General features: G+C 36.4%; 1 protein-coding gene across 1 annotated transcript in view; it reads right to left on the minus strand.

The window, feature by feature from the left end:
• LOC109675084 (zinc finger B-box domain-containing protein 1-like) overlaps positions 1–26,164 on the minus strand; it is a 104,538-nt gene that overhangs the window by 51,324 nt on the left and 27,050 nt on the right. The window contains 5 exon segments of the mRNA XM_074049035.1: positions 12,573–12,681; positions 18,666–18,756; positions 21,424–21,499; positions 21,501–21,607; positions 24,504–24,662. Coding sequence (XP_073905136.1) covers positions 12,573–12,681; positions 18,666–18,756; positions 21,424–21,499; positions 21,501–21,607; positions 24,504–24,662 — 542 coding nt within the window.

Here is a 26,164-nt window from a genome sequence, read left to right on the forward strand (position 1 = left end):
TTTTTTCCAGAGTGGTTGTACTAGTCTACATTCCCACCAACAGTGAAAGAGGGTTCCTTTTTCCCCGCATCCAAGATGCCCCAGCACTGACGAATGGATTAAGAAAATGTGGTATCTATACACAATGGAATTTTATGCAGCCATGAAGAAGAACAAAATGTTATCATTCGCTGGTAAATGGATGGAATTGGAGAACATCATTCTGAGTGAGGTTAGCCTGGCTCAAAAAACCAAAAATTGTATGTTCTCCCTCATATGTGGACATTAGATCAAGGGCAAACACAACAAGGGGATTGGACTATGAGCACATGATAAAAGCTTTAGCACACAAGGGAGGGGTGAGGATAGGTAAGACACCTAAAAAACTAGCTAGCATTTGTTGCCCTTAACTCAGAGAAACTAAAGCAGATACCTTAAAGCAACTGAGGCCAATAGGAAAAGGGGAACAGGTACTAGAGAAAAGGTTAGATCAAAAAGAATTAACCTAGAAGGTAACACCCACGCACAGGAAATCAATGTGAGTCAATGCCCTGTATAGCTATCCTTATCTCAACCAGCAAAACCCCTTGTTCCTTCCTATTATTGCTCATACTCTCTCTACAACAAAATTAGAGATAAGGGCAAAATAGTTTCTGCTGGGTATTGAGGGGGGGAGAGGGAGGGGGCAGAGTGGGTGGTAAGGGAGGGGGTGGGGGCAAGGGGGAGAAATGAACCAAGCCTTGTATGCACATATGAATAATAAAAGAAAAATGAAAAAAATAAAAAATAAAAAATAAAATAAAATGTATTAAACCAGCAAAAAAAAAAATCAAATAGATAGTAGTAAACTTAACAAAGGATGTGAATGACCTCTATAAAGATAATTACAAACCCCTGAAGAAAGAGATCAAGGAAGACTATAGAAGATGGAAAGATCTCCCATGCTCATGGATTGGTAGAATCGACATTGTAAAAATAGCTACACTACCAAAAGCAATCTAAATGTTTAATGCAATTCCCATCAAAATCCCAATGACATTCATCACAGAGATTGAAAAACCTATCCTAAAGTTCATTTGGAAACACAATAGACTGTGAATAGACAAGGCAACACTCAGCAAAAAGAGCAATGCTGGAGGTATCAAAATACCTGACTTCAAACTATATTACAAAGCAATAGCAATAAAATCAGCATGGTACTGGCACAAAAACACACCTGAAGACCAGTGGAACAGAACACAGGACCTGGATATGAACACACACACCTATACCCACCTCACTTTTGGCAAAGGTGCCAAAACATACGATGGAGAAAAGACAGCCTCTTCAACAAATGTTGCTGGGAAAAGTGATAACCTGTCTGCAAGAAACTGAAACTAGGTCCATGTCTATCACCCTGTACTAGTATCAACTCAAAGTGGATCAAGGACCTAAATATCGGACCTAAAACTGAAGTTACTACAAGAAGGAGCAGGAAACACTCTGGAACTAATAGGTATGAGCAAGGACTTCCTCAATAAAACCCCAGCATCCCAGCAACTAAGAGGAAGAATGGACAAATGGGACTATTTAAAATTAAAAAGCTTCTGCACAACAAAAGAAATGGTCTCCAAACTGAAGAGACAACCCACAGAGTAGAAGAAAATGTTTGCCAGCCACACATCAGACAGGGACTCATAACCAGAATATATATACAGGGAACTTAAGAAACTAAACTCTCCTAACATCAATGAACCAATTAAAAAATGGGCAACTGAACTAAACACAACTTTCTCAAAAAGTTGTGGCCAAAAATAAATGAAAAAATGCTCTCCATTTCTAGGCATAAAGGAAAGGCAAATCAAAACCACACTAAGATTCCACCTCACTCATTAGAATAGCCATCATCAAAAACAACAGGTGTTGGCGAGGATGTGGGGAAAAAGGAACACTTGTACACTGCTGGTGGGAATGCCAGCTGGTGCAACGACTCTGGAAAAAAAGTTGGAGGCTCCTTAAAAATCTAAACATACACCTGCCATATGATCCAGCAAACCCACTGCTGGGGATATACCCAAAGGAATGCAACACAGGTTACTCCAGAGGCACCTGCACACCCATGTTTCTTGCACCACTATTCACAATGGCCAAGTTATGGAAACAGCCAAGATGCCCCAATACTGATGAATGGATCAAGAAAATGTGGTATTTATATGCAATGGAATTCTACTCAGCCATGAAGAATGAAATCTTATCATTTGCCAGTAAATGGATGGAACTGGAGAACATCATGCTGAGCGAGGTTAGCCAGGCTCAGAAGAGCAAAAATTGTATGTTCTGCCTCATATGTGGACTTTAGATCTAGGCCAAGTACAGCAATGTGGTTGGACTTGGATTATATGACAAGAGGAGAGCACATACGGGAGATATGGGAATGGGTAGAAAATCCAAAACATGAAAGTGTTTGATGTCCCCACTCCAGAGGAACTAATACAGAAACCTTAAAGTGACAGAGATCAACACAAGAAGGGGATCAGGAACCAGTGTAAAGACCAATTAGAAATGAATCAGGGATTCCAAGATGGTGGCTAGAGGGAAGAAGCAGAAAGTGGCCTCCTAAAATGAAATCTTGGAGAGACTCTGTAGACACACCTTGTAGGCAAGGCCACCGAGAAGAGACAAAACTTTGACCCCTCCACACTTCTAGCCTGTGCAGAGCATCTCCACTTCACATTGAAGAGAGAACCAGGAGGGTCCCCGGGCCGCCACCAGATGCCCACACCCAGATGGCTTGGCAAGATGCAGACCACAGGATGAGCTAAGTGGTACTCAGTGCTCCCACAGACAACCCTGGTACAGATCAGTATAGCCCCATGGACAGCCCGACCCAGACTCAGGGAAAAAAAGAGAAACTGAGTAATAAGCAATAAGAACAATAAAGACGAGTAGCAAAGAGGGTGGTGCACCCTGAGTGCTGAAGAGGAGGGGAAGGGAATCCCTCACAGAACTATAAATAAAAAAGCCTGGCTTGGCTGGAGAGGGCAGGAGCGGCGGCACATGCCCAGCAATCAAGAGTGGAAAGCTTGTGAGAGTGGCAGAGGGAGGAAAACCCCACAGTAGTGGGGGAAGACCAACTTCCCACGTGAGCTGTAAACAAACACACCGGCTGGCAGGAGCAGCAGCACACACCCAGCAAGCAGGAGCAGGAAAGCTTGTAAAAGTGGCGATGGAAGGAAAACTCCACAGGAGAGGGAGAAGACCCACTTCCAACGTGAGCTGTAAATAAACATGCAGGCCTGAGAAAGCGGGTGCAGTGTCACCTCACCCAGTGTGCTTGTAAAGGGGAAACCTTGTAGCAGTGGCTTGCACACAGGAGAACTCTAAGAAAACAAAGCCTGCAGGGCCAGGTAAGTGCTAAGATCACACCAGAGATCTGCATAAATAAAGCTTTCAGCAACAGCAGGCTGACAGCAGCAGGCAGGCAAGCCACAGCCACAGATAGTCATTCACAGACCTGTCTCCAGACTCTTTTTCTCTCTCCCTTCCTTTCATGAGAAAACAACTGAACTACACCTGCATGCTGAAAAACTTACTGAAAATGTATTGCATTTGAAGTTGGAAAATTTTGTGGGGTTTTTTTGTTTTATTTTGTGTGGTTTTGTTCTATTTTATTTTTCCCCTTTGATGAGACAACTACAGAACAACATCTGAGGCACCATCTCCAGGACTGGAGGCTGAGGGACGAACACTAAAATTATTAAGACTGACTTCATTACATTTGAACTTGGAGATTTGATTTTTTTATATATAAATATTTGTTCTTTCATTTACTTATTTTTTATTTGTATTCTTATCTTTATTCTTTTTGTTTTTATTTTCAATCCTCTCTCTGTCTCTCTAATGCCTTTTCAGCTTACGGTTGATTAGTACACTGTCTCTCCTTGTTTATATCTTTGAAACATTTTTTGTTTGTTTCTTTGTTTTGTTTTTTTCTACTTGTTTATTTGTTTTTCCTTTTTCCTTTAACTTCTTTGCATTCCATCCCCTCTCACCCTTCCACTCTAAATATCACTAGTGCTATTATTACAAGCCAGAAAAAACTTATTTGCACACACTACAGGGACAATAACAACACCAAGGGCAATGATGGGAAGACAGAACAAACAGGGAAAGCAGTTTCCCCACAGCAAAAAATTAGTACAAGAACCAGAGGGAAATGAGCAAAACAGATACTCAGATCCAGACTCCAACAAAATGAAGATAAACTATGCCAAAGACCACAGTGAAGACCAAAAGAATAATCTAAAAGAAGAAATACTACAGGTATTCAATGAGAATTTTATAGAGATGATACTGGATATGGTCACCCAAAATGTACAGGAGACACTCAAGAAATTCCAAGACAACAAAAATAGAGAATTTGAAAAGCAAAAGAAGAAATAAAGGAAAGCATAGAAGCAATGTGTAAACTTCAAAGTGAAACAGAGAACACGATTAATAAACAGATAAATGAACTCAGGACAAAAATAGACAACATTAATGAAGAAACAACCCAGGATATGGAAAACCTCAGAAAAAATAATGAAACAGATTTGCAAAACAAAACAGTGGCCAAGTCAGCAGAATAGAAAAAACAGAAGACAGATCTCAGAACTCTAAGATAAAATGGTAAGTAAAGGAAAAACCAAAGAACTATTAATTAAACAACTGTGAAAAGAAAATACAAGAACTCACTGACTCCATCAAAAGACCAAACTTGAGAGTTGTGGACATTGAAGAAAGAGAAGAGGTGCAAGGAAAGGGAATGCATAATATATTCAACAAAATAATAACAGAAAATTCCCCAAATCTAGAGAAAGATATTCCCATACAGATGCAAGAGGCATCCAGGACACCAAACAGACCAGATCAAAACAGAACTACCCCATGGTGTATCATCATTAAAACAACAAGTTCAGAAGCTAGGGAAAGAATTTTGAAGGCTGTAAGAGAAAAAAACCAAATAACATACAAAGGTAAACCCATCAAAATCACAGCAGACTTTTCAACAGAAACATTAAAAGCAAGAAGAGTGTGGGGTGAGATCTTCTGGGCACTGAATGAAAATAACTGCAACCCCAGGATACTCTACCCAGGAAAGCTATCATTCAAAATAGATGGAGCAATAAAAGTCTTCCATAATAAACAGAAACTAAAACAATATGTGAACACAGGCCACCACTACAAAAGATTCTTCAAGATATTCTGGACACAGAAAATGAAACCCAACATCACCATGAAAGGACAGGCAGCACCAAACTGCAGGAAAAGAAAAAGCAAGAAAATAGAGAGTAACCTCAACTTAGGTACACACAATCAAACCTTCAAACAACTAAGACAACTAAATGACAGGAATCATCACATACCTATCAGTACTACTACTTAATGTTAACAGACTTAATTCACCCATCAAAAGGCACCATTTGATAAAATGGATTAAAAAGGAAGATTCAACAATTTGCTGCTTACAGGAGACCCATCTCACTGACAGAAAAAAGCATAGGCTTAGGATGAAAGGCTGGAAGAAGATTTACCAAGCCAATGGCCCCCGAAAACAGGCAGGAGTAGCAATACTTATCTCTGACAAAGTAGATTTCAAACCTACATTGATCAAATGAGATAAAGAAGGACATTCCATACTAATAAAATGGGAAATAGACCAAAAGGAAATAATAATTATCAACCTATATGCACCCAATGTCAACGCAGCCAATTTCATCAAAGATACCCTGAAAGACCTAAAAGTATATATTAACTCCAACAAAATGGCTGCGGGAGACTTTAACACCCCATTATCATCAATAGATAGGTCATCCAAACAAAAAATCAATAAAGAAATTCAAGATCTAAAATATACAATATACTTGATGTCCCCAGAACAATTCATACAACTTCTACACAACATATATTCTTCTCAGCAGCCCATGGAACATTCTCAAACATAGATCATATCCTAGGGCACAAAGCAAGCCTCAGCATACATAAGAAAATAGAAATTATATCGTGCATACTATCTGATCGCAATGCAATAAAACTAGAACTCAACAAAAAAGGAAAGACAAAAAACATGCAAACAGCTGCAAACTGAATAACTCATTACTTAATGAACAATGGATCATTGACGAAATAAAAGAGGAAATTAAAAAGTACCTGGAGGTCAATGAAAATGAAAAGACAACCTACTAGAACCTATGGGACACAGCAAAGGCAGTGCTGAGAGGAAAGTTTATTGCCATGAGTGCATATGTTAAAAAGACTGAAATATCCCAAATCAGTGACCTGATGATATATCTCAAACTCCTAGAAAAACAAGAACAAGCAAATTCCAAAACAAATAGAAGGAAAGAAATAATAAAAATAAGAGCTGAAATCAACAAAATAGAAACCAAAAAACACATAAAAAGAATTGATGAAACAAAAAGTTGGTTCTTTGAAAAAATAAACAAGATCAATAGACCCCTGGCAAAGCTGAATAAAATGAGAGAAAAAAACCTAAATTAGTAGAATCAGGAATGCAAAAGGGGAGATAACAAAAACACCATGGAAGTCCAGGAAATCATCAGAGAGTACCTCAAGAACCTATATTCAAATAAATTTATAAATCTTAAAGAAATGGACAGATTTCTAGATACATATGATCACTCAAAACTGAACCAAGAGGAAATCAATCACCTGAATGGATCTATAACACAAAATGAAATTGAAGCAGCAATCAAGAGTCTCCCCAAAAACAAAAGTCCAGGACCTGATGGGATCTCTGCTGACTTCTATCAGACCTTTAAAGAAGAACTGACACCAACCCTCCTTTAAACTGTTCCATGAAATAGAAAGGGAAGGAAAGCTGCCTAACACATTCTCTGAAGCCAGAATAACACTTATGCCAAAACCAAAGGGAGAACTATAAGCCAATCTCCTTAATGAACATTGATGCAAAAATCCTCAACAAAATAGTGGCAAACTGAATTCAACAACACAGGAAAAAAATTATTCACCATTACCAAGTAGGCTTCATACCAGCAATGCAGGGGTGGTTCAACATATGAAAATCAATAAACATAATAAACCACATCAACAGAAGCAAAGACAAAAACCACTTGATCATCTCAATAGATGCACAAAAAGCCTTTCATAAGATCCAACACCATTTCATGATAAAAGCTCTAAGAAAACTAGGAATAGAAGGAATGTACCTCAACATTATAAAAGCTATATATAACAAACCTATAGCCAGCATTATACTTAACAGATTAAAACTGAAACCATTCCCTCTGAAATCAGGAACTAGACAATGATGCCCACTATTTCCACTCCCATTCAACATAGTACTGGAATTCCTAGCCAGAGCAATTAGACAAGAAGAAGGAATAAAAGAAATTCAAATAGGTAAAGAAACTGTCAAAATATCCCTATTTGCAGACAACATGATCCTATACCTTAAAGACCCAAAAAACTATACTCAGAAGCTCCTAGAAACCATCAATAGCTACGGCAACGTAGCAGGATATAAAATCAACATAGAAAAATCATTAGCATTTCTATACACTAATAATGAACAAACCTAATAAGAATGTATGAAAACAATTCCATTTACAATAGCCTCAAAAAAAATCAAATACCTAGGTGTAAACCTAACAAAGGATCTGAATGACCTCTACAAGGAAAACTGTAAACTTCTGAAGAAAGAGATTGAGGAAGACTATAGAAAGTGGAGAGATCTCCCATGCTCATAGATTGGTAGAATCAACATAGTAAAAATGTCTATACTCCCAAAGTAATCTACATGTTTAATGCAATTTCCATCAAAATTCCAATGACATTCATTAAAGAGATTGAAAAATCTACCATTAAATTTATATGGAACACAAGAGGCCACGAATAGCCAAGGCAATACTCAGTCAAAAGAACAATGCTGGAGGTATCACGATACCCAACTTCAAACTATATTACAAAGCAATAACAATGAAAACAGCATGGTACTGGCACAAAAACAGACATGAAGACCACTGGAACAGAATAGAGGACCCAGATATGAAGCCACACAACTATAACCAACTTGTCTTTGACAAAGGTGCTAAAAATATACGATGGACAAAAAGCAGCCTCTTCAACAATAACTGCTGGGAAAACTGGTTAGCAGTCTGCAAAAAACTGAAACTAGATCCATGTATATCACCCTATACCAATATTAACTCAAAATGGATCAAGGATCTTAATATCAGACCACAAACTCTAAAGTTGATACAGGAAAGAGTAGAAAACATTCTGGAGTTAGTTGGTATAAGTAAGAACTTTCTCAATGGAATCCCAGCAGCACAGCAACTAAGAGATAGCATAGATAAATGGGACTTCATAAAACTAAAAAGCTTCTGCTCATCAAAAGAAGTGGTCTCTAAACTGAAGAGAACACATACAGAGTGAGAGAAAATATTTGCCAGCTACACATTAGACAAAGGACTGATGACCAGAATATATAGGGAACTTAAAAAACTAAATTCTCCCAAAACTAATGAATCAATAAAGAAATGGGCAAGTGAACTAAACAGAACTTTCTCAAAAGAAGAAATTCAAATGGCCAGAAAACACATGAAAAAATGCTCACCAGCTCTAGCAATAAAGGAAATGCAAATTAAAACCACACTAAGATTCCACCTCACCCCTGTTAGAATAGTCATCATTAGCTACACCACCAACAACAGGTGTTGGTGAGGATGCTAGGAAAAAGGAACCCTCTTACACTGCTGGTGGGAATGTAAACTAGTACAACCACTCTGGAAAAAATTTGGAGGCTACTTAAAAAGCTAAACATTGATCTACCATTTCATCCAACAATACCACTTTTGGGGATATACCCAAAAGACTGTGACACAGGTTACTCGAGAGGCACCTGCACACCCATATTTATTGCAGCACTATTCACAATAGCCAAGTTATGGAAACAGCCAAGATGCCCCACTACTGACAAATGGATGAAGAAAATGTGGTATCTATGCACAATGGAAGAAGAACGAAATGTTATCATTCGCTGGTAAATGGATGGAATTGGAGAACATCATTCTGAGTGAGGTTAGCCTGGCCCAAAAGACCAAAAATCATATGTTCTCCCTCATATGCGGACATTAGATCAAGGGCAAACACAACAAGGGGATTGAACTTTTATCACAAGATAAAAGCGAGAGCACACAAGGGAGATATGAGGATAGGTAAGACACCTAACAAAGTAGCTAGCATTTGTTGCCCTCAATGCAGAGAAACTAAAGCAGATAGCTTAAAAGCAACTGAGGTCAATAGGAGAAGGGGACCAGGAACTAGAGAAAAGGTTAGACCTAAAACAATTAACCTAGAAGGTAACACACATGCACAGGAAATTAATGTGAGTCAACTCCCTGTATAGCTATCCTTATCTCAACTAGCAAAAACCCTTGGTCCTTCCTATTATTGCTTATACTCTCTCTTCACCAAAATTAGAGATAAGGGCAAAATAGTTTCTGCCGGGTATCGAGGTGGTGGCAGAGAGAGGGAGGGGGCAGAGTGGGTGGTAAGGGAGGGGGTGAGGGCAGGGGGCAGAAATGAGCCAAGCATTGAATGCACATATGAATAATGAAAAAAAAAGGAATGAATCAACTTGGGTTGTAACACATTTGTACATGGAAGCAATGCTAGGAATATTTCTGTATAGCTATTCTTAACTCAATTAGCAGGAAACGTTTTGTCTCCCTTATTATGCTTATGTCATTTCTTCAACAATATCAGAGATAAGGACAGAACAGGACCTGCCTAGAAGGAAGGGTGAGAGTGGTGGAGAGGGTGGGGTGAGGGGCAGGGACAGAAATGACCCAAACAATGTATGCACATGTGAATAAATAAATAAGTAAATAAAATAAAACATACATTCTAATATATTTTAAGGTTCTAGTCAAAATTGCCCCAATAGAACACACTTCTAAATGTGAATGGATAAACTCTGCTACATTATTATGAAGAAATACTACTCTGTACTAAAAAGGAATGGATATTGATTTATATAAGAACATTCATGAATCTTGAATGCACTTTTCTAAATAAAGAACACAAAAGCCTCATAGTGTACAATTTCATTTACTCAGCCTTCAGAAAAAGACAAATCCCTAGAATGGAAAAAAAGACCAATGTGTACCTCAGGTTAGAAAGTATATAAGATTGACTACAAGGGAATATGTGGGGTGATGTTTTTTTCGGTAATGTGGGAGACACATGACTTTATGTACTGGTAAAAACAAATGTAACTTCACTTGACTTTATTCAATTAAAATTTTAAAAATCCATCAGGCCACATGGGTATTCTCAAAGGACAGGCATAAACACTCTACTGGGGTAGGAAATAAATGAGTACCGTGGCCTAAGTGATGGTGATAAACGAGGCTTTGCTTGTACACTGAAGACTAAGCACTACCCACAAACTCTATAGTAGGTAAATCTGTTTCACACAGTGATATTGGTAATTCTGAAACTATTACTTATACACATGTTAATATTAATAAATTAATAACTACCATATGTATTATGAAATCCAGCTTTCTCATGACAAGTGAAAGAAGTTTCAAATAAGCAATAGGGGAAAGTTAAATGAACTCTGTGATGCTTGTTTGAAGAGCAAGGTATCAGTGTGAACTGACATTACTTTAATAGATAGGTATATAAAACATTAATTCAGATGAGTGTGTACACTATGTTAGTATGGTCTATGTCCTCTGAGAAGGCCTGGAATCTGTGATGCCTGAGCAGTAATGAGCACACCTGGAGTCCAGATCTTAATATCTGAACACCATTCACCACTAAAAGTAATCAGCTTTCTTTAGATAAGCAATTCCTGCATTGGGGCAAGGAAAATGCGTCATGGGTACCAACAAACCACAGAAATATTCAAAGCAAACCAACCAAAAACAAGAAAAAGGAGTCAACCTGAGAGAGCCTCTGATGGCAGCAGCAGGAAGAATTTGAGTTCCAAAAACATAGTATTAGATATTAATCCAAAAAAATTCATAAATCCACTTATATAGAAATCAAATAAATAAATAAAATGAAAGAACTAACACTGATCCTTGAGGAACTCTAATTAATAAATATTAGAAGAAGCACCAGAAAAAGAAAATCATCAGTAGTATAACACAGGAGAATTAGAATCTTGTTTAGAAACTTGCTAGAGACAGATTACAGCTCCCAAGAAATATATGGCAGAATATTCAAAGATGAAATGGGTCACATCAGGAAATGATTTTGTATAAGTGAAGGTGAAGCAAGGGTATACTGATAACTCCTCACTGGCATTCTAGAGAATTCCTCCATCACATTGCTTTTCAAAATGTGATCCAGAGACTAACATCATTCATACCAGCATCGTTCAAGAAGTATTAGAAATTCAGAAATGCAGAATCTTTGCCCCCTTCTTCAGATACACTAAAGAAAAATTCTGTATTTTTCTATGATACCTAGGCAATTGGTAGGGACTATGAAGTGTCAGCAGCTCTTCTATAGGGGTCCTGAGCTTAAAATCTTTAAATGTACCAGGCATATATGATAGTAAAATTATGAATTATTATTATTATGTGTACTCATTTATAATTTTGGTTTAATATTTTAATAATTTGATTTTTTTATTTATAAAATGGTTGTAATGATTAATCTAGAGTATTGTCTTGACTGCATTGAGAAGTACAAATGAAATTAGTAAAGCACACCTCTGGGTATATCTGTGAGGGTATTTCCAGAAAGGATTAGATCGTTAGTACTCTGGCTTAATAAGCAGACTAATCACTGATGGGTTCATAAAATGGTGGCCTTATTGGAAGATGATGAAAAGTAGGGTGTGGGACCTATTAAAGCAGTAGCCAACTTAGAGAGTATCCTTGGGGTTGTATCTTCCCAAGCCCCTTCCTGTGTTCCCCCTATTTCCTATCTGCCATGATGACAACTCTCCATCACACATTCCCAGCACCATGATGTTCTTCCCAATGCATAATGGCCAAATGGCCATGGACAAAACTCTCTGGAATCATGAGCTAAAATAAATCTTTCCTGACTCAGGTTGTTTTTGTCAGGTATTTTGTCACAGAGATATTAAAAGTAACTAATACAATGGCATAAGTAAAATATAGTCTTTGAATAAAATGTGACTACTATTTAAAAATTGTAATATTAAAGGTCTAATGTAAAGGTAGATTTTTTAAAAGTGTAGTCTCGAGTGTTTATGACAATCTAAAAAATCTATCAGTAATGTCTTTTTTAAAGTAACTTTTCATTTATTACAACATTTTTGCCATTCTTAAATTATATTCTGTACTTGTGCCTTTTTCCCACATGCACAATTCTATTTCTCAAAGCAAATTCTAAATTAATGATGCATCATATACATAAATATAATTAAAATTACTGTTAGAGTGGTAGAAGCTTTATAGGGATTTAATGTCACTTTAAAGTTACTTATGCAAATATGAAACAAACACCCAAAATTGCTACAGAAAGGCATGTCACACAAACAAGGAACATAAATAGCTTTTCCATTTCCTAATAAACTCTATGGTTAAAAATTCAGAACATACCTCCTGTGTTTTTTAAGCCATAACTTCTCCATGTAGGACAGATTGTCTTCAGTAAATTAGACATTAATTGGTTCTCTCCAAATGTTCAAATTAGTTTGCACTTCATACCCTCACAATGAGACTACAAAAATAAACATGATGTGAGTAATTAATGACGCCAAATTACCGTATCTTCTCTCAAGATATGGAACTCATCACTTTTGGAAAGGTATGTGCTTTGGTATTTGTGTATACAGTCAGTGAGTTAAAGTCTAAATAATGCTGAAGTGCTATGTCTTGGTGATCTAATAAATAGCTGTATAGACAGATTTTTTAAATAATCTTATGAAATGAAAGAATCATATGGTTCTACAGCAAGTAATTCTTTTAAATAAGAACAGTAAATACAAACAGATTCTTTGTACATTTCACATACACACACACACACATACAAAGGTATCATGGATGTCAACAATATTTACACAGTATAGGAAAATAAATTCAGAATGACATCAGAGGAGACAATCTTTCTCATGAATTTATTATCTACACAGCAATTTATTCCCAGATATTAGTTATTTTTGAAGAACTACTAAACTAAAAATCACTATTGTTATTTAACCACTTATAAAGATTTCTGAGAACTAAAGCATTAAAAATTAGTAATGACTAGTTTCTCCTTCCTCCCAGATATAGCCCAACTCTCCAAGTGGAAGCATCTTAGGAGAAAAATGTAGGAGAAGAAAGAGGAGTAGAAAAGATAAAAAAATGTTTTTATGAACTCTGAAATTAGAAGGAAGTCCCAACCTTATACTTTAATGAAACAGCCAAATGCCAACCATAAAAGTAAACTGAAACAATGGAAATTAACAACCAGAATCCACTGAACTGAAAGAATAGTCATCTGACACAAGCCTAGGCAAAAAGTTTGTAAGACCGATCTCGATTAATAAGCAGTGTGAGTGTGGTGGTGTGCACATGTAATCCCCAACAGTGTGTGAGGCCATAGGTAGGAGGATCTTGTTCTGAGGCTGGCTCTCAAAAGGGAAACCCTATCTGAAAAATAACTTAAAAGTAAAAGGGCTGGAGGTGGGGCACAAGTAGTAGAGCACCTTCCTAGCAAACACAAGCCTCTGAGTTCAATCTCAGAGCCTCCTGCCCAAAAAAAGAAAGTAAAAGAAAACAAGTGCAAATGGTAGGAAAAAGATATACCTCACCGTAAGTCTGTCCTATGAAAATTGAAATGTTTATTGGCAAGACAGAAAAAGAAGGAAGGGAGGAAGGAAGGGAGGGAGGAAAGAGAAAGGAAGGCAGGCTCATTCTTATTTTGGTTTGCAATTCTGTCTGGTCAGAGAGAAGAGCCCCTGTGCTTGAGAGATAACCCTCAAACCTAGAAAAGTGATAAGGAAGGAGTTAACTAAACTAGCCTGTGATTAACTTTCCTCCCATTACCAATGGCACAATCCCAGGAAATAAAGATGAGAGGTGACCTGGGTTAATTTGCTTGTGAATGTCTTTGATAACTGTGCCTTATGGCAAATAGACTAATGATATTTGCTAGGAGAATAATCTTTATCTCTGTAGGAGATTTAGCAAGATAGCCCTTGCTTAAAATTGCTACAGTAAACAAACCTAGAATATATGAATTTATAAGGTGTGGCTTCCTGAAAAATGCTGCATGAACTATGTAACTTAGATTTTGACTTTTTTCTCCCCCGTGTTTTTCTTTTTGCTTTTACTGACTCTTTTGTGAGGTTTTGTGTGAGATTCTCCACCACTCATCTTGATGGGCTCATGGTATTTTCCTTAATACATAATGTAAAAGTCCTAAACTGAAGTGCTTGAGAGGAGCAGACAGGAGACCAATGAGGCTGAAACTAAACAAAGGGAGAGTAACAGGAGATGAGACCAAAGATACAATGTGCTTTATCTCAACTTGAATATTCTAGGCCACTGAAAATGCTTAACCTTCTCACTGAAGGAAATGAGCTTTTGGAACACTAAAATATAATCAAGATAGAAATCGATAATAGAAATAATGATAGAACTTGGATATTAAAACACACTGCTAAGCTAAATGACCTAGAATCAAACAAAAAAATGCTCAATATAATTTGTAATAAGAGGTATACAAATTAAATATACTCTTTCATCTCTTTTAGACAAATAAAATTTTAATCTGACAACTTTGTTGGTGATAATGAGGAGCAAACAAAACTACTATATATTTCAGATGGGAGCATAAATTGGCACAAATACTTTGGTAAATAATTCAGCTTTATTTAGTATAGTTGAGGGTTGAGGTCATGCACACCAATGACACACCTACTCCACTCTCAAGTATATACATCCCTAGGAATGTGCGCAGGGGTGTAGTTGGAAACCTGCACAAGAAAATGCATAATAGCATTGTTTACCTTGGCAAAAATAGGAAGAAACCCAAGCAATCATCAGTATTTGAACAGGTGAACAGTGGAATATTCATATAGGGAAAGACTATACACAGTGAAAATAAATGAAATTCAGCCCTGCACATCTTCATGGGTGAATCTTATTAGCTTAATATTCAGTGAAATAAATAAGTCAAAAAAGAATACATTTTCCATAATTCACTTACAATGTTCAATTATATGCAAAATTAACAATATATTATTGAATAACCCAGGGAAATCATGGGAATGGAAAAACACAAAACTCAGGTCAGTCATAATCTCAGGAAGGAAGAGGATGGGAAAAGTAACGGTGTGGTCAAATGGAATAGTGTTTGGATTCCAGTTTTTACATTAGTGGCAGATTCACAAATGCTTATTAGTTGTCCTCCATAAATTACATAAATTTTATAAAGGCTCTTCTGTATAGAACCTGTTATGAAAAGGAAAACAGAAGTATATACACAACACATACATAATAGTGGTTAATCATATACATAACATCAGTCATACGTATAATTCTCTGGGCCAAATAAAATTAAACATTATCTCATCAATAGTCCCTATCTTAATGCTTTCTCCATGACAACTACACTGCCAATCTTACTTCCTTATTAAAAATACTGTCCTCAGATGTCATAGGGTCGGTCTTTCGAGATCAACCCTTTAGAACACAGAATGCAGCTAGACTAGTCAAAATGGATCTGGATGGACACACTAAGAAGAACTATCAATAGTTCATATATTTTCCTCTTAAGCTACCATTTTTCTCCTTCATAATTTTTGTAAAAAAATCCATTTAAAAGAGGGAAAGCAAATTTCTTTAGTTACTGTATATCATAAGGAGATTTTAATTTATTGAAATTATGCTTGGCACCACTAATTCACTTCACTTGATAGTAGTAGACAAAAAGGATGGAGGAAAAAAAACAAATCACTAAACAAAAATCATAGTTGCTATAGTCTCCTTTTTTTTTTGCAATACTGGGGCTTGAATTCAGAGGCTACACCTTTTTTTAAATTCATTTATTCATATGTGCATACATTGTTTGGGCCATTTCTCCCTTGCCCCCCCACCTGCTTCTTCTCCCCTTACCCCCTCACTTCCAGGCAGAACCTGTTCTGCCCTTTTCTCCAATTTTGTTGAAGAGAAGACATAAGCAATAATAAGAAAGACAAAGTGTTTTTGCTAGTTGAGATAAGGATAGTTATACAGAGAGAATCCTAGCATTGCTTCCATGCACAAGTGTATTACAACCCAAATTGACTCATCTCTACCTAAGCTCTTCACTACTTCCTGGTCACCTTCCCACATTTACCTCTGTTGTTTTAAGGTTACTGTATTAGCTCCTTTGCAGTGGGGACATCAAACAGTTTTAAGTTTTGGGTTTCCTACCTATTCCCATTCCTCCCGTATGTGCCATGTGACCCAAGTCCAACCACATTGGTGTATTTGCCCTGATCTAAAGTCTGCATATGAGGAAGAACATACAATTTTTGATCTTCTGAGCCTGGCTAACCTTGTTCAGGATGATGTTCTCCAGTTCCATCCATTTACATGCAAATGATAAGACTTCATTCTTCATGGCTGAGTAAAACTCCATTGTGTACAAATACCACATCTTCCTAATCCATTCATCAGTAGTGGGGCATCTTGGATGTTTCCATAACTTGGCTGCTGTGAATAGAGCTCCAATAAACATGTGTGCGCAGGTACAGAGGCTACACCTTGAGCCATTCCATCAGCCCCTTTTTGTGAAGGGTTTTTTTGAGGTAGGGTCTTGTGGAACTATTTGCCCAGGCTGGCTTTGAATCGCAATCCTCTTGATCTCTGCCTCCTGAGTAGCTAAGATTACAGGTACCCAGCCTGGTCTCCATTTTTGTAGGTGGTTTTGAAGACCAAAATGATTTGGTTATCGTAACTTCTTTCCTCTCATCCCAAGATTCTTCTCACTCTCTGCCAGCATCTTGGCACTTTTGCTTTTTTTAACCTGGTTTAGTAACCCAAATATTCATTCTCAAAAAACATAAGAACACATAAGCCTTTTCTTCACTGGGTTACCAGTTTCCCATTGACCATCATTATTTAATATAGGATGTGTAAGGAAGGTGTCCTAGTGAATCCCTGGGTCCCAGACAGAGTCAATCTTCTCTCAGTTGTATAGCAGCAAAACAATTGCTTTTTAGGTGATTAAGCTCAACCAACAAGGTCAGTACAGTGACCCTTCCTACTAGGTAGCACCAAAACACCAGGAGGTAGTCTCAGCTTCTGATGTAATGGGAGCATTTACTAGAGTTTCATAGAATATATAGCACTCTAGAGGAAAAGTAGGCCGACCTTATGATATTGTTTCCCAGCCAGGCTTACATTGAGCCTTCTGTAAGTCATTCCAGGGAACTATCAAAAGACATGCTTCTGGACAATGTGGCAGACGGTAAGATCAAAAAATCTCAGATATTAGCTCTATCTTTCATAATGAGTGTCTTGGTCAAAGGCAATGTTATATGAGGATGTGATGGTAAAGGTTCCCATTGCAATACATATTGCAAGCAGAGAAAGCAAATGTGTGTCTATAATACGTGGCTTTTCCCATGAAGATAAATCACTGCCCCCTTCATGATACAAAAGTTTCAGTATAATAATCCTGTAACAGATGCTTTCCGCTCACCAAATCTACAGATCATCATGCCATCAATCTAATGAACATGCATTATCTATGCAATTTCAGGATAAACAAGATCCTTTCAGACTACATAATGCTAGAAAGTAGGCGAAGGAAAGTAGGTCCAGAATGAGATTGTGAAGGTATACTCTTACCCCTGACGCAGGAAATTTAAAAATATTTCTGTCTTTAGAGATAGAAATAGAAAAAGAATGCATTTGCTGAGCCAAGGGTCAGCAAACTACAATTCATGGCCCAAATCTGACTCCTTATTTTCATATGACCAAATTTCTGTGTTCAGAAATAAAGTTTTGTTGGGGTACAGCTGTTCATTCCTTTATAAATTATCTATGACTCCTTACATGCTGCGATGGCAACATGGGCTAGCTGAGTAGTTGTGAGTGGCTGGCTTATAGGACAGATTTACCAAGGTTTGAAGTCACAAAGAATACACTGTTTTTCTCCACTAAAGAACCCAGGATCATCTTAATCTAATCAAGTCTATTTTAAACCAATCATTATCCCTTAATATTAGCTTTGGGGCCAAGTATGAGAGTTTTTAAAAACCAGTGTTCCTGCATGTTAAAGTATTTAATAATGACATTAATCTGAAATTCCCAGAAACATAATATCACTTCAGGCATATTATTTTTAGCAATTCTGAGACCTAATATGTATGTATACTTTATGCCACAGGGTAGACTGCCAATGTAGGGATTCTTTCCCTTACTATTACAAATATCTAGGAAAATGACCATACAAGGGGACCTCACTACCAATACACCCAGTAAGAGATAGAATCAAGACAAGACTCCATTTATCACGTCAACTCTATAATTCCTTAACACTAACTCGCAGACTATGGTAGTATTTAGAGTTCTTAAGCAAAAGTATTAACTCAAAGTTAGACTATATAGTGTCTGTGAAGTTCTGTGCAGTGCTTTTCTTCATTGTATATTTATCCTGGTAAATAGCCATAAGTTCTGCTAGCAAAGGTTCAAAATAAGTTAAATAGTGTATACTTGTGGCCACATTGTAGGGTAACATAATGGACCCAACTCCTTCCTCCATTAACTCTATGGAGTGACTTAAATCTGCCAATACCATAAAGCTCTGAAATCCCAATATAGTGGCCCAGATCATGCTTTTGTCCATAAAACAGAAATTTTCTATTTTGTAGTCTGTACAATATTTTCTTTCCTAGGTGCCCCAGTTAGCATCGGAGATCTGTGAATTGAAACATCCTAATTACAACACTTTCCTGCACCATATTTTTCCACCACAGTTTTGATGATTATATGCCTATTTTGCCTCTACCATTTCAGGGCTCCATTATTCTTTTGAAATCAAGCAATTCAGTTCCATTGAAGCATTTCCCTATGCAATCGTCTTTAGCCTATAGAAGAAAACCACACTAAACCTGTATAAGAATGACAGTACTCAGTGACTTAGTAATGAAAGGGCCCCCTGGGTCATCACAGAGTGGAAAAGATAGCTGAGTAACTTGAACATTTTCAATTGTAACATTCCTGTCTCCCAGAGCCAAAATTCTTCCCCTTCAAAAAGTCAGGGAAGTTCCAGCATCTCAACCTCTTTTACTGTAAAAGCACATCCAGGCTTTATTTAATAAGGCAACATGGAAGAATATTAATCCCACTCCTGCAGTGTTAGAGCCAACACATTAAGACCAAATCCTGTTTAAGGACCTCCTTATTGATAGTCCCCACCTAATCTGATCATGCATTTCCTTAATTTATCACTGTTGAAATCTCTTCCTTTACTTGCTTCCTAGGCTTATGGGATACAATTGACACAGTGCCATAACTTCAGTGCATGCTGTCTTCACCTGGCATGGGCCTTAGCATTGCTCTTTTCCACTCAAGATTGTCATTTGATTGATTCGTTGAACTCTTTTTATTGTGCAACTTTCAGAAGAGGTTGTGGGTACATTAGCACATCACTTTTCCCCAGAACATAGTATGTACTCAATATATGCTGAGGAAATTTATTATTAGAGGAATGTTATATAATTCTAATATCTAAGACATAAATGTTATATAACAAGTTTTTCAAAATATTGACAAAGGATAAAATTTAAAAAATTGACCAAAAATAACCAATAATTATTTCCCAAGTGATGATGAAAGCCAGGATAAAATGAGTTATCATTTATTATCTATTAAATTGAATAAAGCTAAAGACATAGAAAATATGTGATTACAGCCAACTCACACACTACCAATGAGAGTGTAATTAAAATGGTAGTCTTCTTAGAGAACAATCTGACAATATTCATCAAAATTTTATAAAACAAATCACCCACTGAGGTAAAATTTCTACATTTACAAATTTATTTTAAGATGATTAAGTGGCCATCATAACTTCTTTTAATAATGCTGAGAATTACAAAAAATACCCATCAATACAGACATGATTAAATGATGCCATATAAAATACTATGCAGCAGTTACAAAAGGTAAATATTACCCATGGCAGAATCTCAGTGAAAATATATCTTAGTAACACACATAATATTACACTATTTTTGCTCCTGTAAGAGTACATGTGTGCATGCCTATTGAAAGACATGGAACAAAAGTTAATGTTAGTTTTCTCTAGATGGTAGAGAATCAGACTATTTTTATTTTCTTTTTGGTACCTTTTAGTTGTAACAAAGTCTTTTCATCAAATAGTTTTTTCCACAAGAAAGGTCAAGGTTTAAAAAAATGTTTTTTTATTTCTGATCTGGTGATTTCTCCATTTGGTTATTGGTATTATTTTAAATGTAAAAAACTGTTTCTACTGAAAACTTAGTCTCTTTAACAGTATAAAGTAAAAAAGTACATCAAAATATTACATTGCAAATATAAAACTCATCAATGAGAGCTGAGGTATGCATGTACTACTAAGAAAAGAGCACAGGAATAAAATCTAGGAAATAGTAATTAAGTTGATGTGTCATGAATGAGTGTAGGAAAGAATATTGGAAGACTATTATTACTAATAATCCAATTACAATTGAGAAGATGGTGTGTGATACTTTGGCATTAGGAATTATACTGTGTCATAAAGGAGGAATAATCAGGAGAGTTCCTTCACTTGAATAGAATGAAACAAAAATGGTAAAATTAAGTGCCTCCATCAAGCAAAATACGTGAATGAAATTTCTTGGTTAATATTTTATATTCAGTGAAAAACAGCTAGAAGAAATTATAAGATGTTGAGTAATAAAATGAATAAACTGAATACTTTATCAACATTATTTTCCTCAAGAAATACTGGGAAACTTCAAGCTACTATACATGTCAGTCATCTAGACCTTCAATGTCTCAAAGATGGGAAAAATTAAAACAAGAAATGCTTCTGCAAAAAGAAAGGAAAAATTTCAGATACAAATTGATTCTCCCACTGAAGTTCACAGAGGTTCTTGCAATCATATTGTTTCAATGTACATATACAAATGCTTCAATTCTCTCAAAGATTCTCCCATTTTATGTGTCACAGTTATAGTTCTAAAATGTAATAATTGTACTAACAACTATTCCTGCTAAGAGAGAAAAAGCTGAAAGACTCTAATATTCCATCCATTTGACCATCTAAATTTACATATTAAACAAATATGAATCCCCACAACGCTTAACTCAGGGTTACATCACTATTCTCCCAGTAGAGTTCCAGTAGCCTTTCCATTCCCATTTTCATCTGCCAATGATCATATAGTGCACATAAAGACACAGGGAATGGTGATAAATAAAGTCATCTCTATAGCATGCAAGTCACGATAGGGACCATATCTGGCTTTGTTGATTGTGGTTTCTGTTTCTCTTGGTCATTATGAGTTCCAGCTCTCCACTGACAATGCTTCCTGAAAGGACTGGGCAGAAGCTTCTTCATCAAACAACCCCTCACACAAGAGCCTACCCCTTGGATTTATGCATTCATCTCTTTTTGTTGTAATTTCTACCTAAACCAATTAAAAATGTATTAAAGTGTGTCTCAAAATTTTCTGGTACTTTAAAATACAAGAAAACTAATTACTTGTCATTATAAATCAGACATATTTTAACTTGAATAGTATGTTTTTAGCCTGACTTATTTAAATGCTTTACTGTTTTCTTTAAAACTCAATTGGCAATTATAAAAGTTCTCTTCAGAAATTATTAATACAATAATGACTTGTCATGCTAGTCACCACCATTCTCCCAGTAAAGTTACAGCAACCTTTCCATTTCCATTCTTTCCTCTGGCTCCCTGAAACCTTCCCATCACAGAAACAGCAGATTTGTTTTGTTTTGTTTTGTTTTGTTTTTAAAGACAGGATCTCTTTATGTAGCTCAGGCTGGTCTTGAGCTCATGATCTTCCTGCTTCAGCCTCCCAAGTGCTGGGATTACAGGTATGTAGTACCAAACTTGCTAGAAAGAGCAGTTTTAAAAATGTAAATCTGATATGTCACTCCAATCAAAAGCTTCTTTTGACTCTGTGAAACTCCAAGTTTCTACTGGGACCCACAAGTCCCTGCAGCACCTTGTAATTTTCTGCTTTGAACTCCACCACCTCCTCTTCTTCACTTCATTCTCAAGCTTCAGTTAAACTCATATGTTTGCAGTTCTAAGTGCCCATCAGGTGCATTCCCTCTTCCGCGTCTTGCACTAGTGTACGCAAAACCTGGAATAAGCCTTCTTCATGCCTTCACTCACCCATTCCCCATCCCCCCATATTTCACTCATCTGTTCAAATGTCACCTTACTCAAAGAGTCCTTCATTTTTGACCCTAAAATAATGGCCCTTCATATTCCCATTTTCTAATCCTTAATGTTTATTTCTCTCCCCATAATTTATCTCCATGTGAATTCATTCTCTATATTTATCTATTGATTGACTTTCCCCATTAGAATAAATCAGATTGGGGATTTTATCTTTTCCCCCAATGCTAAGAGCAGTGCCTGACAAAAAAAAAGCAGGTGCTCATTAAAAGTTTGTGGAATCAATGATCAAATTTGTGAATGCTTATAAAACACAGCATGAGAAAACAGAAGCAAGATTTTGCAGTTATCTAGTGAATTAGAAAAAATAGTCAAATTAGGAAAACCCACAAGATAAAATCCACACCAATGGCTGAATTCTCAAATGTGGATTACCTGCACTGATCAAATTGTTAAAGCTCTGCTGTGCATCTATTAGACACAAGAAGAAAAATCTATGGTCAACCCTGAATTGAAAAATAAATAGATGAACCGGTGGGGTGCAATGAAACTATTGTTAAAGATGCATACAACAATTTTAATATAAGCAAAAATATCTGAGAACCTGTCAGACACTAGATGCTGTGCTGCAGACACACAGGTTAATAAGTTCTCTCTACCTTTCATATCCAGAAATAAGGGTAATAATTGCTCAAACATACATTGGTTATGATTATTGCATAAGATAAAAGCAGTAAAGCAATAAGAACATAAAGCATCCAATAAGTATTAGTTGCTGATTTGTTGGTATTAGATAAATTTGATAAATTAGATAAAATGGCAGGCTTGAAGGAGAAATCTTTCCTTAAAACCACAGCCACTGTGTAGTGATTAAATGCAGGTAATTTGAAGTCAGAGGTTTGAGCTTACATCTAAGTTCTCCTTTCAGTGATACCTTAGGCAATTTATAAAAACTGTGCTTTGCTACTATTCTCCCATGTGAAAGAAGAAAGAAAAATTAAGAAATTATAAATGGATCTAATTCATGTAAAATATTTATGGTAGTGTCTGGTCCTTGGTACAACATTGTAATTATGAGGCTGCAACTCATCTCGTGATTGTTAACAAATCATTCTTGGCAGGTATATTCAAAAGTGAAATACATGGCAGGTCAGTGGTTCACAACTGTAATTCCACCTACAAGAGAGGCAAAGATCACGAGGATAGTGGTTTGAGGCCATCCCAGGCAAAAACAAGAGACGCTACCAAAAAAAAAAAAAAAAAAAACTAAAACAAAAAGGGCTGGGATAGAGGGTCGTGGCTGAAGCAGTAGAGCACCTTACCAGCAAGTGTGAGGCCCTAAGTTCAAAACCCAGTACCACCAAGAAAAGAAAAGAAAAGTGAAACCCATGAAAATATTCTGACTTTCTTGGAAAATTCAAGCATAGTTCCTCTACTAAGAAGGACTTCTCCTAGCAGAGAGCACATTTTCTTTCATGTTCTTTGAAGATGAGTTCAAAACTTGGTAGACTTAAGTTCAACACAGTCTTGGTCACAATGTAATAAGCTGTGTAGCTAGCCAAGTCACTCAATTTCTGAACTGCAGGAAAAAGATGAATGACATTAAAAGAATAAGGATAATAACACATCAAATTTTTAATTTGTTTCTTGCTAAAAATCAATATAAGTCTACTATAAAAACAGAGACATAAGCTAACCAAAGCTCATCCAGCACATCGTGGGATGAGCAGTTAATCTGAATTAGTGCCAGAATTTGGTATAAATCTGGTTTTAAATAACTGAAATTGCCTGTCACCTAAAACAGTTGGCAAGGTTTTATATTTTTTGCCTCTCTAAAGTCCTATTATAAAGTTGTTATATTACATTGTGGCTTTTATTTTAACATTTTCCTAAATACCCATTTGATTCCTGACAGGGAAGAAATGTTAGAGAGTCATAGGCTCAAAAGATCATTAATCAAAAAGATCAATTTTCTGTGGAATCAAAATAATCTCCCTAAAAATATTTTATAGTTAAGATATATTTGACTAATAAAAAATCTGCATTAAATAACGATGTAATGAAGTAAACTCTGTAACCCTAGCTAAATACATGAATGATAGTCTTCATGGCCACTAAGACAGGAAACAATCCTCATTACATTTTCCTCAGCTTGCCCCAGAGCTGCTCTCCTGCTGAATTGGAAATTTGGGTTTGTTCTGACTTTTACTGCCTTCTTTACTGGAATTATTTATTCCTCTGGGTTCATCTGGATTTATTTCCTTTATAAATCGATGTGCAACATCTAATACACTGGATAATATTTGAGATTTTTCCTATTAAAAAAAGAACAAAATATGACTAAAGAGCCTAATGTGTCAGCCTAAGTAATCTGTAAACAGCAAATTAAATTTTCAGCATTCTATGTTTCATAAAATTCAGTAAGTTTTAATAACTATTTAAAACAAATTGACATTTTTATCAACCCTAATAATAGCAACAATGCTGTCTACTAAGGACACTAGTTTGGGCTAGGTCTATTCTAAGCATTTAAAAAATATTATATCATTTAAATCCTTAAGGCAACTGTAAAACAAAACAATTTTTATCTCTATTTTAGTGATAAAGAAACTAAAGCATGGAGAGTTTAAATAATTTGCCCTTGGTCACATGGTGAGTGGATGGCAGATCTGGGAATTGACCCAGGTATATAAAATTCTAATGACTCATAGCCTTTCTGCTATGTCAACCCCACATACAAAGGTGTGTTATTTTGTGCATATTGTGGCTAGAGAATTAAATGTATCTTATCTAGTAGGAGGCTGAATAAGCAGAAATGAGCATTCCTTGGTAATAAAAAACATATTTAGAATGTATGTAGTATTGCAATATGCACATCCAGAAGTGCCAGTACCTAGAGTTCCCTACTAAACTCCAAGTTGTTCCTCACTTTATGTCTTTGCTTGGGAGGCCCAATTACAAGAAGGCTCTCCCAGCTTATTACCGAACTCCCTGGCAGACTGTCTTCTTATGGAATAATTCCAAGTCACTCCTGCAGTCCCCTGGCCCCGCCCCTCCTGACTGCATGAGGAATCCATCCTCTGTTCAGCCTTGTCACACTGAGAAGCTGTCACCAGGCCTTCCCATGTGAATTTTTCATTACCTTTTGGTGTCTATTCCATCATACCTTATAAGCTCATGAAAGGAAAAGCTATGATTTTAAAACTTTTGTATGGCAACCACAGTCCCTGGAAAATAGTGTATTGTAAAATATGAGAAGAAGGACAGAAACTGCAGAATCAATGTAAAGAATTGAAAAGAGGAATGTTAAAACTTTGAATTTCAGAGGAGCATGCCTCTGCACAGTTAAATCTCAGGAAGCCCTACTCTCAGAGGGCTCTCGCTCTCTACTCAGCAACTATTCTGGACAGACCAAGGATTATGTGGGATTCTAGATCCTATCTGAGCTTGAACTGAATTCCAAGGGGGAGATTCAGGATCTTCAGAGGACCTATGAGAACCCAAATTAAGAAGACAAGAAATAGACCTTACTACTTAGCAAATGTCATCAAGACAGGAAAAATTCAGTAGGAATAAAAAATAACTGTTTTGTAGTCTCCCATGGAAATACTATTTTCATCTAGTTACCAACTTAAGTAGATAAGATTACATTGAAAGTTTTCAGTTATGACCTTTTATAAATATATTGAGATTCACTTCAGTCTGATTCAAGGATAAATCAGAGAACATCAAATTACCTAGTGTTATTCACACTGAATTAATAAATTACCTATGTAACTGTGACAAATGTGGCCTATGCACTTATATTACTGTCTGA

This window comes from Castor canadensis, chromosome 12, assembly GCF_047511655.1.
Source record: "Castor canadensis chromosome 12, mCasCan1.hap1v2, whole genome shotgun sequence".
NCBI lineage: Eukaryota > Metazoa > Chordata > Mammalia > Rodentia > Castoridae > Castor > Castor canadensis.